The following is a 14,828-nucleotide window of genomic DNA, read 5'->3' as shown; positions in this document are numbered from 1 at the left end:
CATCCTGCAGAATATTTTGCAGAATTACATATCTGCAGAAGAACATGCAGAAGTGCAGCAAGGCCGCCAGATTGCCAGAAAAAGATTATCATGCTAATAATATGCACAGCACCAGAACTAGAAAAGACCAGGGAATGTGTAACGCAAAAGTGCCTGTAGATCGCAATTGGGGCTCTAGAATGCCACAACCCGGTGGGTAGAATTGGCCATGGCCAGACCCATGGCTAGGGACAAGCGAAGCAATAAGTTTTTGTTTGAAAGCCCTGCAGCCAAATCTGGCGATAACTATCCATCCATACACGATTCTCGGTCATTGATATTTGTACTTGTTCCATTAGAGAGGGGAGAAAGAATCAAAAAACATACAGGAAAACAGAGCTTGCCATATATAAATATAATAATATATCATTGTAGGATATGAGAAATATTATATTCCATGTTGTCAGAGGATTGAGTGGCAGTTTTCTGTGTTTAGGCTGCAAGTCAGCGTATTTGTGTGCTTTAGAGAGCATCTAGGTAGGCGATTAGTGAGTATTCTCCCCGGGTTTGTGAGTGATGTCCATGAGAAGGATGCTTGGAGTGGTTCGGGCCCGGTATGTGGTGTACGGATTGATGGTCACGTGTTTTATTGCTGTTGGGTACCTTCTGGCGCAGGCGAGGGACGCTGATGCGGAAGAGTGGCATCGGGCGGCCAGGATAGCGAGCCAGGCGCGGGCACGGGAGTTTGCAGACGACTACGTGTCCAATGTGAAGATCAAGCCGATCGAGGAGATTCCTGTGTCTCCGTTAGAGTTAATTCCGGATATCGAGGTGGAAACGAGAAGGCGTTACGAAGCGTCGTGGGACTTGCTATTCCGCAGCCACAAGCACAAGTCGTTCAAGCATTATGACTTGAGCACCAAGTGCGAGTTCTATTTCCAGAACCTGTACAATTTGAACGAGGAATGGACGAATGAGATCGGGATGTTCACTTTTGATATCAAAGATATTAAATCTGATAACAAGATGTCGGAGCTGAAGGACGATGACGGGGTGAAGTTGATAGACGAGAAGGCATTGAGGTACTATAAGAGGAAGCACAACATTGCGTTGGGGATGGAGCGGTTGCGGATATATGACAGGTGTTTTGTAGGGAACAGTAACAACCGGGATTCGCTCAAGATGAACGAATTATTTCAGCAACACGGGTCCGAGGGATCCACGTCTAAATTGGACCAGAAAGTTATTGGAAACAAGGACAACTTGCGTCCCACCAGAAAGGCTTCCTTTTTGAGTGAATTGGATACGGGGAAGTTCTCCAAGTTCAACCAGTGGGACTTCGAACACAGAATGTTCCCCTTTATCTCATATTTCGAGCAACATAACTTCACACAAGTGATGCCCATCTTCACGGGCCCCGAATCGCTTGAACCTTTGCCCCAGGGAAAGTACCCTGTTTTCAACAGGGACACAGGCGAGTTAGACAGCGTGGAGACATTCCATTATGACGAGACCAAGTCGCTCTGGGACAATTGGAACGACATGTCCTCACGGTGTAGCCACAAGGGTATTGTCATGTCGGTTGGGAATGGCCAAGTGGACCAAACGGTGCGTCTTCTTGCGGTATTGCGGGAACAGCACAACCGGCTGCCGATCCAAATTATCCACAACGATCAGCTCAGTAATGACTCGATTGCGCTTTTGTCCGACGTGGCACGGTCCAGTGATCTATTCAACGGACCCAAACAGTCTGTTTGGTTCCTGAACGTGAGGCCCACACTATCGCAGTCGGCGAAGGACCGGTTCGACAGGTTCAAGAACAAATGGCTCTCGGTGATATTCAACACGTTCGAAGAGTTTATATTCGTCGATTCCGACGCCATCTCGTACATTGGGCTAGAAGAGTACTTCCAGTTTGACGAGTACACTGCCACAGGAACACTCATGTTCAAGGACAGAAGCCTGAGGATGGAAAGCGGGCAAAAGTGTCCCGTACTGTTCGAAACGTTGATGCCAAAGATACTGGAGCGGTACTACTTCGACACAGTGCCGCAAGTCGACCCGGATTTCGTCGAACAAGCTTGCATGAAGGAACTCACTCCGGAAGAGAAGGTGTACAAACGGTTCTTCGAGAACGGCTACCAGCATAACCTAGAAAGCGGGCTCTTGGCTATTAACAAAAACGAACACATCATGAGTATGATCATCTCGACTGTACTGAACATCAGCCCAAAGATTGGCGGGTGTGGCTGGGGTGACAAAGAATTCTTCTGGCTCGGGTTGCTAGTGTCAGGCCATCACTACTCAATTTATGACGTCGACGCCAGCGCCGTGGGTATCCCAGACCTAAAGGACAGAGAAAAAGAGGACGAACTGAAAGAAGCACAGGAGATATGCTCGACACAGGTCGGCCATACTTCCTATGACAAGCACCTGCTATGGCTGAACGGTGGTTCGCAGCTATGTAAATTCCGAGACAAGTTCGACAGCGACTGGGAAGAGTTCGAAAACATCCGGAAAGAGTTCCACGACAACAAGGAAAAAGCCAGACAGGCCTACGACAGTGTCATGCCCATAGAAGCAGCTATAATTCCTGACGTAAATATTGGCCGATGGGCTCACAAAGACCGGAGGTGCAATGCTTACGTGTGGTGTGGTGAGTACTATGAAAAGATAAAGCCCTACACCTATAATAAAAAAATAGTCAAGGGCGAACTCATCCACTTCGAGCAAGACGAGATCGAACACATAAGACGCCTGAACACCATATGGAACAACGCTATCATTGAGGTGAGAAAGGAGGAGTGAGACAAGGTGTGATGTGATTGATGGTGGCCCTTATACCACTCCCCCGGGTAACCGTCAATCATGCTAATGCAAATCCCGAAACTAGCATGACGTCAACACAAAAAAAAACCTAAACTTAAAACCCAAACACACAAACACAATGGGGGCAATCAAAACGTTGGAATTAAAAATAGAAGATGTTTGTACCAGACACTCGGCCATAGACCAAACGCCGCAAGATACCCACACAACAGCGTTCTAGCCGATAGACAATACAGGATATGACCCCCTACCCCCCAGATTCCCTCCAGAATGATCCACGAAACAACAGGATAACAGCTGCCGTGGCGTCATAACAGAAGCACTGCCACTGTCACATTCACATACACATACACATACACATGCCCCAGATCCGGTCTGGTCTGGCCCTCTCCCATTAAGGAAAAACTTTCCATTGCCTTGTATTGCCTTGTATTGCCTTGAAACGCCCCTAAAAGAGCCCTGAAACGCAAGATGCCGTGAAAAGCCGTAAAAATGCCGTGGGTCCTTTTTTTCCTGTTTTGGTCTTGGCATTCGAGATAAGAGCTCTACCAACCATATCGTTTCATCGGAGAAATCTGAAACGGATCTATTTCCCTCTCTGGTTTTAAGATTTTGCGTATTGTTTTCGTTTTTGTGTTTTTGTGTCTCTGTGTTTTTGTGTCTTTTTTTAATTTTTAATTTTTTTTTTTTTTTTCGTTTTTGTGGATGCATGATTTTCATGCAGGTGCATATGCACGTCGTCGGAACCGCTTTCTATTTTTAAATACGTAATGTAATAGAAGAGTGCAGGCATCTGGGCATGGCCATCGCATAGCAGAGGATGGTGAAGTGTGTGTGTAAGGTAGTGAGACCGGAGGAGGGGGGCATGGCCATTGAAATTGGATAGTCGAGACACGAGGTAGTTTGTTTCCACGTTGGGCAGACACGGCATATGAAGTAGTGTTTGAGTCTAAATGCTGGGGGTGGGGCAGTATAAAAGCGAGAAGGTGTGTGAGAGCTAGAGGCTGAGAGACAGGCAGACAGACAGACAGACAGAGAGAGTGAGACAGGCAAGACCAGGACCAGGACCAGCGGTATTGTGGAAATATGACGATCAGACGGTTGATATCGTCGGGGTCTCGAACTCGAACTCGAACTCGAACTCGCACACATTTGGGGTGGGTGCGATATAGATACGTGATGTACGGGTTTGTGATCACGTGCATAGGAACGCTGGTATACCTGCTGGTGGACAGGACAGGAATGGACGTCGAGAAGTGGCACAGGGCCGCCAGAATGGCCGACAAGATGCTGGAATCGTACTCGTGGGACCTTATATCGGATGCTAAAATCAAGGCAATCGAGGAGATTCCTGTTTCTCCGTTAGAGTTGATTCCGGATATCGAGTTGAACACTAAGAAACGGTACGATGCGTCGTGGGACTTGTTGTTCCGAGGCCGGAAGTACAAGTCGTTCAGCGAGTACGACTTGAGCACCAAGTGCGAGTTTTATTTCCAGAATCTGTACAATTTGGATGAGGAATGGACGAACGAGATCGGGATGTTCACGTTTGACATCAAAGACATTAAATCTGACAGTAGGATGTCGGAGTTGAAGGACGACGACGGGGTTAAGTTGATAGACGAGAAGGCATTGAGGTACTACAAGAGGAAGCACAATATTGCGTTGGGGATGGAGCGATTCCGGATATATGACAGGTGTTTTGTAGGGAATAACAATAATAAGCATGATTCGCTCAAGATGAACGAATTATTTGAACAAGGTGGATCTGAGGGGTCCACTTCTACTGCATCTAAGCTCGATAAAACCGTTATTGGAAACAAGGACAGCTTGCGTCCCACGAGGAAGGCTTCCTTTTTGAGCGAGTTGGATTCCGGGAAGTTCTCCAAATTCAATCAATGGGATTTTGAGCACAGGATGTTCCCCTTCATTCCATATTTCGAGCAACATAACTTCACACAAGTGATGCCCATCTTCACCGGGCCTGGATCTCACCAGCCCTTGCCCCAGGGCAAGTTCCCTGTTTTCAACAGAGACACAGGGGAATTGTCCACTGTAGAGTCATTCAATTACGACGAGACCAAATCGCTCTGGGACAATTGGAACGACTTGTCCGCACGATGTAGCCATAAGGGTATTGTCATGTCGGCTGGGAATGGTCAAGTGGATCAAACAATGCGTCTTATTGCCGTATTGCGGGAACAACACAACCGGATGCCTATCCAAATTATCCACAACGATCAACTCAGCGATAATTCGGTCGCGCTTTTGTCCGAAGCAGCGCAATCAACAGATTTCTCCAACGGACCCAAACAGTCTGTTTGGTTCCTGAACGTGAAGCCCACACTTTCGGAGTCGGAAAAGGGCCGGTTCGACAGGTACAAGAACAAATGGCTCTCGGTGATATTCAATACGTTCGAAGAATTTATATTCATCGATTCCGACGCTATCTCGTACATTGGACTCGAAGAGTACTTCAAGTTCGACGAGTACAGTGCCACGGGAACGCTCATGTTCAAAGACAGAAGCTTAAAATTCGGAGCTGAGCAAAAATGTCCCGTGTTGTTCGAGACGCTTCAACCGAAGATACTGGAGCGGTACTACTTCGACACTGTACCACAAATAAATGCAGAATTCGTCGAGCAAGCATGTATGAAGGAACTCACTCCGGAAGAGAGGGTATACAAGCGGTTCTTCGAACTCGGCCAACAACACCACCTGGAAAGTGGACTCTTGGCCATTAACAAAAGACAACACATCATGAGCATGATTATTTCCACTGTGCTGAACATTAGTCCAAAGATTGGAGGGTGCGCCTGGGGCGACAAAGAATTCTTCTGGCTCGGGTTGCTAGTGTCAGGTCATCGGTACTCAATATACGACGTTGCAGCAAGTGCAGTGGGCATTCCTAGCATGAAGGAAAGAGAAAGAGGCGACGAACTGAAAGAAGCACAAGAGATATGCTCGACACAGGTCGGCCATACCTCCTATGACAAGCATCTGCTATGGCTAAACGGTGGCTCACAGCTGTGTAAATTCGAGGGCACGTTCGACAGCGATTGGGAACAGTTCGAAAACATCCGGAAAGAGTTCCATGACAACAAGGACAAAGCCAGACAGGCTTACAAAGATGTCATGCCTATAGAAGCAGCTATAATTCCCGATATAAATGTTGGCAGATGGGCTCACAAAGACCGGAGATGCAGTGGTTACGTGTGGTGTGGTGAATATTTCGAAAAGATTAAGCCATACACCTATAGTAAAAAGATCGTCAAGGGCGAACTTATCCACTTTGATCAAAAAGAGATCGAACACATAAGACATTTGAACACCATATGGAATAAGGCATCGCTGCTGCCCATAGACAAGAAAGAATAGAGAAGGTAAATTCCTTACAATTTTTTTTCTTTCCCGTCTCTTTTTCACTTTCATTGTTGATACAAACAAGATACAATAAAACTTTTGTTTTGTCCTGTCTTTTTAGTAGCTAGTAAGTGTGCCATGTAACATTAAATAAACTTAAACGTAAAACTTACACTTAAAACTTAAACGCATCGTCATCGTCATCATCAATATATTTTTATTTATAGGATAGATGAATAGATATATATTGGCCTTTTACTTAGAATTGGAAGAAGCCTTGGTCTTCGAGGAATAGAACGACTTTTTGTACGATGTGCAAGACGTTTTGTTCGTCACTCTCCAACTCGATATCAGAATCTTGTTCGCTACCCACCTTGAACACGTTAGTAGCAGGAGCTAGGTCACCTTGCAAGATGAGACCGGTACCACTTCTGATGAAATCTGGAACGAGATCTAGCACTTCTGGCACGTCAGAACGTTCCAAGACCTTGTAATGTCTTCCACCGCCGTATTGCAAGAAAGTGGACAAGAGAGCCGTTTTCAATTGGGATGGTAGGGCTGGAGAAAGAACAAGAGCGAAACCTTGGCTTGGTCTTGGAGGGTTAGATTCTCTTAGAATACGAACCACTTCAGGGTACGAGAACCATGCTGGGATTTCACCACCGTCTCTCAACCGTTTACGCAACTCTGTACCACTGATATTCAAAGTTCTTGTCTTGTCGGTGTCAATTTCATCGATTGGGGCATAACGGTCTTCGTCAGGTAGGTAAGTAACCATTCTGAATGGGACCACTTCGATTTCAAGCTCGTTCTTGTAGTTTTCGACGAGTTCTTGAGCATCGTAAGGTCCGTAGAAGTCAACGCCCTTTGAGTTTTTACCAGGACCCGCATGGTCTCTGCCGACGATGAAGTGCGAGGCACCGTAATTCTTTCTGATGATTGCGTGCCAGACGGCTTCTCTGTCACCACCCATTCTCATAGCGAGCGGCAGCAACGAGAGCTGGGCCATACCATTGGGATACCGTTTGATGATCTCCTGGTACACTCTAACTCTTGTATGGTGGTCAATGTCGCCCGGTTTTGTGAGCCCGACAACCGGGTGGATGAGCACTTTACAATTGTTGGAACGAGCAGCACGCACAGTCAATTCTCTGTGGGCCCTGTGCATTGGGTTTCTGGTTTGGAAGGCGACGACACGGTCCCATTGCTTGGACTCGAACTCTGATCTGAGCTGTGCCGGAGTTTTTCTCCAGCCTGGATAATCGTAATGGACTGGTAATTGGATAGCTTCTAGCGAGCCACCGACGTAGAAATCGCCTGCTTGCTCGAATAAATACTTGACAGCTGGGTGTTCTGGGTCACCACGGAACACTTTCTTGGCTTCTACCTGCTTGTTTGGCTGGTAAACGTCTGCGACAGTTAGAATCGCTAGTGGGAATTCGTTGTCTTGGACAAGAACAATGCGTTGACCTTCGGTCAATTGGCTAGCGAATTCGCTGGAGACGTCAAGGGTGATGGGCATGGTCCATACGAGTCCCGAGTCAGCTAGACGGGATTTTTCCACGACGGAATTGTAGTCGCGTTCGGTCAAGAACCCATCCAAGGGCGAGAACCCACCGTTCAAGATCAATTCTAGATCGCAAAGCTGTCTTTCAGTGAGGGCCCAGGAGACGAGGCTTCCGTCTGTAGCTTCCTGGAGCAATTCATTCTTTTTAGGTGCGTCTCTGGCGACCAGGTCTTGTAGTGTACCACCGTGTGGAGCGGGCATGATTAACGTATGGTTGACGAAGCGTTGGCGAAGCCAATGCGTAGTCAAGAGGGAGGAAGTATCATAGTGTCAAAAGGGAAAGCATGTTGGCCCGAGGCTTGAAGGTGTGTATATATATACATACCTGAGCCATGGTATGGCAATGGCCATGGGCAACGCCCATGGGCCATTGCATTGGCCCATTGCATTAGTCACGGACATGCCCATATGCGGGCCTGCCTCATCGCGATCTTTTTTGGCAGGACTTAAGCCATAGTGTGTGGAGCAATATCACGTGACAACACAGAATCCAAGAAAATTCCAGAGTCATGGTCACGTGGGGTGATTGTGTGGAGGATAATCGGGTTACCCGAATATTCCAGACCTCTAACTGTCATGTTCGTATATAGGGAAGGTTAACGACTAGTAGAAGGACAACTTCTACCGACTACATCTGGATATATTAGAGATAGATTAGAGGAGATATAGAGAAGAGTATGTAGAGGAATACACAAGAAACCAGGGTAATCTCCTAAAAAGATGGACCCAGATTCAACAGTGACTGTGTTACCCGGCCACTTAGCTATTGTTTCTGGAGAGAGACATATATCTTTCTGTATATTATATTATTATTATACTTGTGTATGTATATCATCAATACTTGTATTATAGAAAGAAGAAAGAGACAGCCCCAGATTCAGTAGTGCGTGTGCGTATGCCCATGCGTATGCCCATGTCTATTGATCTGTGTATATATTTGTTACCCGGTGATATATATATATATATTTCTTCCCTATTTCTTCCCTCTCTATGAGTAGTGTCGAGTAGTCTCGGAATTGAATTGAATGGGGGAAAATCGTCGTCACTGAGACAGCAAATACTATGCCTGATGGGAAGGGGGTGATGTTAATTAGAGTAATGCTATTACTATTTTACAGACAATAGTGTATAGCTGAACGAATGAACGATCTGGAAAAAAAGAAGTGACGCCAGGTGACTCTGGGCAACCCCAGTGAAGGAGGTGGGCGGTATATGGGGATGACTGGTGTTGATTTTAAGTGGCAGGTTAAAGTGGTGTCATAGTGTCATATTTCGGGGTGTTTTGTGCGGACAATAGTGCATTAGTAATACGTATAGCCCTTAATTTTTCCACCATGACAGTAGAGCAGCGACAGCAGAGCAGAGATACGGTAAAGCAGAGATACAGTAAAGCAGAGATATATAATGAGGCATTGATGCCATACTACATAGTAAAATGTAAAATTAGTCAATTTGAAGATAAATAACCAGGAAAAATGGCATACACAGTGGTGACAGGCGCAAATGGCTACATTGCCAAGCACATTCTTAAATCGTTATTAGAAGATGGCCATCGCGTAATTGGGACCGTGAGAAACAGCAAAAAGGCCGAGGAATTGAAAAGGACTGTCAATGATGAGAATTTGATAGTGGAGTTGGTTCCCGACATGTTAGTGGAAAACGCATTTGACGAGTTGTTCAAGAAGTACAACACCCAAATCAAGTATGTGTTCCACACTGCGTCCCCGGTTCTCGAGACGTCAAAGGACTATGAGAAAAGTTTGATCGAGCCCGCGATTACCGGTGCGAAGTCAATGGTGGAAGCTATCAGGAAGTACTCATTGACATCGGTCGAGCACATTGTGTATACGTCATCGATTGCTGCCAGCTCGCTGGAATCTGAGTTTACCGATCCAACGCTCGTTGTCAGCGAGGATAGTTGGAACCCACAAGGTTTGAAAGAAGCAAAGAAGGAGTTTTTCACCGCTTACTCGTACTCGAAGAAAATCGCCGAGAAGACGATGTGGGATTTTGTTGAGGAATACAAGGGGACTGAGCACGAAATAAAGCTCACTACGGTCAATCCATGCTTTAACATTGGGCCCCAGGCGTACGAGGCGGACGTTACCGAGATTATGAACTTCACGGCGGAGTTGATCAACCACGTTGTGAAAAGCAAAGTGGGCGATCCGCTTCCTCCAACGAGAATTGCGCCATACGTCGATGTCAGGGACACTGCGAGAGCGCATGTCGATGCGTTGAAGAACGAGAAGCTGGCATTCCAAAGACTGTTGGTGGTGGGGCCCTTTTTGTCGAGCCAGCAGATCTACGATATTGTGAACGAGCGCTTCCCGGGGATCAAGATCGCGCGGGGCGAGCCTGGCAGCGACAGGCTGGACCCTGCGAAGCTGGCCAAGTTCGACCACGCCCGCACGACGCGGAACCTCGGCTGGGAGTTCACGCCTATCGAGAAGGCTATAGCTGACGAGGTGGACCAGATCCTCCGTGTGGGCGCGTACCGTGGGTAAGTAAGTAGATGTATATCTGAGAAACAAGGCGTATCTGAAAAACAATACATATCTGACACAAGGCGTGTCTGACGCACAATACATGTCACATGACTGACTGACTGACTGCCCAGATTCCCAGGATCATAGGTTACCCGGGGGCATGCCCATTACCCGGAATATATTCGGTTACCCGCGGCATTGGGAGGGAAGCAGAGCAGAGACCTCGGCACTGGGAAGGAGAAGCAGAGCAGAGACCTCGGCACTATCTGCGCCGACATTTCCGGCAGCCTCCGGCAGCCTCCGGCCGCCACCGCCTCCTCCTCCAAAATTGCCTCGCTCCCTTTCCCCCCAGCTTCCACTCTTCCTCCCCTCCCGGCCCCACTTGCGCGAAAAAAACAAAACAGAACAAAACCAAAACCAAAAAAAAAAAGGACAGCACACCCGAGTGCCACAGCTTCCACTTCTCCTAGCACCCACTATTTCAGGCCTCCACTTCTTCCAGGCCTCCACTATTCCAGCCTCCACTATTTGGGCCCCCACTATTTCAGGTTTTTCCGACCACTTATTCCGATCCGGCAGGGTTCATCCTCTCACCTCCCCCCGCTGCGCACCCGTCTAGCCACCCTCGGCATGACGAATTCACTCGAGAGGCCCTCATCCACACAACATATGGCTAAAGTGGTGAAACTTGGGCCATGACAAAGGCCATGGAAAATGGTAGTACCATGGTAGTACCATGGTACTACTAGTGGTGGTGGCATTAGTGGTACCAGAACCACCTGTTGATTGATGCTGGGACTCCTGTATTTTGGTTAGGGCCTGTCTGTTGGGGCCTGTCAAACAACCAACAACACTCTTCCATATTCTGTTCTATCCAGCTAGCTAGCTAGCTAGCTGTCTTTCTCTCTCGTATGACATGGCCTAAGGCCATGTCATGTCACACATACACACTGTTTCCCACTGCTTCCCACTGTTTCCACTGGTTTACCGTTTCAGTAAATATCCAACATGCGATCATGCCAATATTCTGCCAATATTCTGCCAAATGTTCTTTCTGCCATTCTGCCATATATAAAGACCACATTTGATATCCAATTTCCCAATTCCAAATGTATTAGAATAGAATAGTCTATATTATACTCTATACAATTTTATAGTCCCTCCCAAACCAAGTCTTTTAGATTTAACAACAGTACACACACACTTTTACACATCACAATGGTCAGAATTGCTATTAACGGTTTCGGTAGAATCGGTAGATTGGTCTTGAGAATCGCTTTGTCCAGAAAGAACATCGAAGTTGTCGCCATCAACGATCCATTCATCACTGTCGACTATGCTGCTTACATGTTCAAGTACGACTCTACCCACGGTAGATTCGACGGTGAAGTCTCCCACGACGGTAAGGCTTTGATCATCGACGGTAAGAAGGTCTTGGTCTTCCAAGAAAGAGACCCAGCTACCTTGCCATGGGGTGCCGAAAAGATCGACATCGCCATTGACTCCACTGGTATCTTCAAGGAATTGGACTCTGCTCAAAAGCACATTGACGCTGGTGCCAAGAAGGTTGTCATCACTGCTCCATCCTCCACCGCCCCAATGTTCGTCGTTGGTGTTAACGAAGACAAGTACGCTGGTCAAACCATCGTTTCCAACGCTTCCTGTACCACCAACTGTTTGGCTCCATTGGCCAAGATCATCAACAACGCTTTCGGTATCGAAGAAGGTTTGATGACCACTGTCCACTCCATCACTGCTACCCAAAAGACTGTCGATGGTCCATCCCACAAGGACTGGAGAGGTGGTAGAACCGCTTCCGGTAACATCATCCCATCCTCCACCGGTGCTGCCAAGGCTGTCGGTAAGGTCTTGCCAGAATTGCAAGGTAAGTTGACCGGTATGGCTTTCAGAGTCCCAACCGTCGATGTTTCCGTTGTCGACTTGACCGTCAAGTTGGCCAAGCCAGCTACCTACGAAGAAATCAAGGCCGTCGTCAAGAAGGCTTCTGAAAACGAATTGAAGGGTGTGATGGGTTACACTGAAGACGCTGTCGTCTCCTCTGACTTCTTGGGTGACACCCACTCCTCCATCTTCGATGCTGCTGCCGGTATCCAATTGTCCCCACAATTCGTCAAGTTGGTTTCCTGGTACGACAACGAATTCGGTTACTCTACCAGAGTTGTCGACTTGGTTGAATTGGTTGCCAAGAACTAAATGTAGTTAGTTAAGTTAGTTTGCTTTGGGGCTGGAGGTACTTATTATCCATTCCTATGTATTAATTTCTCCGTCTCCCATATGTAATCTTTGCTGAGCAATTTAATGACCCAGATTTATTTGATAAAAGGATACTTCTTCTTTGTATATACATACTACTAGTACCACTAGAAATACCCAGCCGCATAGCTCACGCTGCTGTCGTTGGGGCTCGTGCACTTGCTGCTCTGCGAGTAATGCGCCCACTGGAACGCAGTGCTCTTGTTCACGGACTCCATCGCACAGAGAAAGAGCCCAATGGGCCGTTCCCCGCAGATCGTGTTCCCGGTATCTTCAATGTACTTCTTCCATAAACTGTATTTACTGTTGCTGTTGGTGGACTTCTTCTCTAAAATCTCCATCGCTTCGTGGTCCATCTTTTCAATGCTCTTGTAAATGGGACCCTCAGACTTCATCACCCGCGTGTAGCCGAACCTACGGCCCCAATGGCAGAAATCGCTGCTCAAGATCACCATCGTGCTCTCATCAGCCAAGTACCGGGCCAACACTTTGCCCACAACAGCATCGACTTTGCTCGAATTGTGCGACACAAGAATCGGTAACACCGCAATCTTGGACGGATCCGCGCCCCGTAACGTCGCAGCTGCCCATAGCATTGGGAACTGCATCTCCAACGAGTGCTCGTCCATATCAACGTCGCTATCCATCACGGTGAAGTACCGGGACCAGGATTCGGATTCGGATTCGGATCCCCCTTTCACCAGCTCATCCCGCAACTTGACGTCCACTGGGAAATGCCCAAACGGAGTCTCAAGCGCATCAAACCCACTCAACTGCACCTTGTTCTTGAAGTAGACATGGTGCGATGGCCCCATGATGATGCATCGCTTCACATTCGTAAAATCAACCTTCGAGTAGCCCTGTGACATAGTGTCGCCGCAATACGTATACCCAGCATGCGGCGAAATCAAGTGCCTTGTCCCGGCAACCACATCGTTACGCGCAAGCAACTTGTGTAAGGTGTTCAATAGCCCCGTTTCGTCAGGGTACCATGATCCGGCATGCGTTGCTGGTCTAATCTTCATGCTCATTTTAGGGTCTTGCTTAATTCCTGGATATACTTCGTACTAGCTAATGCAGCCTTTATTATACACGATATGAGTTCTATATATATAAATATATATATATATTGGATGGATGGGTAGAGAGACAGAGATCCTTTGCGAGATGGAGGGATGCTTTGTTTGAGCCCTTTTCATTATATATATATAGCAAAGAGGGATGGATGGGCTGGGGAAAAACTCCAGAGGCATGTGACATTCAGGTGACCTGGGGGGGATAGTCAGACTGAGACCATGACCTGACTGAGACCCTGACCTGACCACCGTATGAATCACCACACCCCCATCTTCTTGGTTATCTATGGCTTGGGCCTGACTGGATTTACTCGTAATCAGACTCATCCTCCTCAGAGTCTGATCTGCCCTCCAACTCCTTCGACTCCAAGAGAGCTTGCAACTCGGCATCTTCAGTAGCAGTAACTGCCTTAGGAGCCATCGTCACGTTACAAACACCGTTATACTTCGACGTCACCTCCTCAATACGCGCAATCGCACTCTCCAACAAAGCAATACCTTGATCCTTGTCCAAAGACTGTGTAGTGATCACATACAACGGAGCAGCAACCAACTTCACCTTGATCTGCGCCTGCTCAGTAGACAACGCCTCAGCTGCCTTCAAAGCCTCCTTGATAGCATCGATACCCTCGTAGCTGAAGCAAGACACCTCGACATCAGCACGGATCTTCACCGCCTGCGGAGTCAACCGGCGCGTGATCTGGCCCTTCAACTCAGCAAAAATCTCATCGCTTATAGACTCAATCCCATCCCACACATTAGGATCCACAATAGACATCTTGTAAGCATCGTATGCGTGTCCATACTTTCGACTCAAAGGCCATGCGTATGCCTTGTACAAATCCTCCAACGAAACCTGGTACTTCTCAGCACATTGTCTCAAAATAGAGTGCACTGCCTTAGACTTTTGGTAACGCTCCTCACACTTGATCACATCCTCAGCTGAAACACGACGCTTAGACAAGTCAATGTAACCCTTCTCCTTGTCAACTCTCAACACAACAACAACTTCGTTCTTACCCACACGAATCAACTTTTGGATACTTCTAATACGTCTTCTCGACAACTCAGACAACAAAACCATACCCTCAATGTTATCGTATTCCAACAATCTAACATATGCACCCATTTCCGCAATCTGCTGAACGTTAACCATCACCACATCGTCCACTTCTGGGTACTTGTTCTCATAAAACCTGCAATTCGATGTCGACATTATTTCTATTTCTATTTCTCTTACTTTTCTTTCTT

The 14,828-nt window shown here is 47.2% G+C and overlaps 7 protein-coding genes across 7 annotated transcripts; 4 read left to right on the top strand and 3 right to left on the bottom strand.

Moving 5' to 3' along the window:
- Positions 1–555: 555 nt before the first annotated feature.
- Positions 556–2,787, top strand: MNN1 (alpha-mannosyltransferase; the record flags this gene model as incomplete). Its single annotated transcript, XM_022821794.1, has 1 exon — positions 556–2,787. One exon carries the CDS (start codon positions 556–558, stop codon positions 2,785–2,787), a length of 2,232 nt encoding a protein of 743 aa, XP_022678120.1.
- Positions 2,788–3,894: 1,107 nt separating this feature from the next.
- On the top strand, positions 3,895–6,186 carry MNN1 (alpha-mannosyltransferase; the record flags this gene model as incomplete). Its single annotated transcript, XM_022821793.1, has 1 exon — positions 3,895–6,186. One exon carries the CDS (start codon positions 3,895–3,897, stop codon positions 6,184–6,186), a length of 2,292 nt encoding a protein of 763 aa, XP_022678119.1.
- A 244-nt stretch (positions 6,187–6,430) lies between these two features.
- Positions 6,431–7,939, bottom strand: MET3 (sulfate adenylyltransferase; the record flags this gene model as incomplete). The annotated part of the gene is made up of 1 exon (XM_022821792.1): positions 6,431–7,939. One exon carries the CDS (start codon positions 7,937–7,939, stop codon positions 6,431–6,433), a length of 1,509 nt encoding a protein of 502 aa, XP_022678118.1.
- A 1,274-nt stretch (positions 7,940–9,213) lies between these two features.
- KLMA_80060 (uncharacterized protein) lies at positions 9,214–10,245 on the top strand (the record flags this gene model as incomplete). Its single annotated transcript, XM_022821791.1, has 1 exon — positions 9,214–10,245. The coding sequence occupies one exon, from the start codon at positions 9,214–9,216 to the stop codon at positions 10,243–10,245; it is 1,032 nt and encodes a 343-aa protein (XP_022678117.1).
- Positions 10,246–11,445: 1,200 nt separating this feature from the next.
- TDH2 (glyceraldehyde-3-phosphate dehydrogenase (phosphorylating) TDH2) lies at positions 11,446–12,441 on the top strand (the record flags this gene model as incomplete). Its single annotated transcript, XM_022821790.1, has 1 exon — positions 11,446–12,441. The coding sequence occupies one exon, from the start codon at positions 11,446–11,448 to the stop codon at positions 12,439–12,441; it is 996 nt and encodes a 331-aa protein (XP_022678116.1).
- A 167-nt stretch (positions 12,442–12,608) lies between these two features.
- On the bottom strand, positions 12,609–13,532 carry MHO1 (Mho1p; the record flags this gene model as incomplete). Its single annotated transcript, XM_022821789.1, has 1 exon — positions 12,609–13,532. The coding sequence occupies one exon, from the start codon at positions 13,530–13,532 to the stop codon at positions 12,609–12,611; it is 924 nt and encodes a 307-aa protein (XP_022678115.1).
- Positions 13,533–13,884: 352 nt separating this feature from the next.
- Positions 13,885–14,793, bottom strand: SUI2 (translation initiation factor eIF2 subunit alpha; the record flags this gene model as incomplete). Its single annotated transcript, XM_022821788.1, has 1 exon — positions 13,885–14,793. The coding sequence occupies one exon, from the start codon at positions 14,791–14,793 to the stop codon at positions 13,885–13,887; it is 909 nt and encodes a 302-aa protein (XP_022678114.1).
- Positions 14,794–14,828: the final 35 nt, after the last annotated feature.

Source organism: Kluyveromyces marxianus, chromosome 8 (assembly GCF_001417885.1).
Source record: "Kluyveromyces marxianus DMKU3-1042 DNA, complete genome, chromosome 8".
NCBI lineage: Eukaryota > Fungi > Ascomycota > Saccharomycetes > Saccharomycetales > Saccharomycetaceae > Kluyveromyces > Kluyveromyces marxianus.
This window is presented reverse-complemented; position numbering and strand designations above follow the sequence as displayed.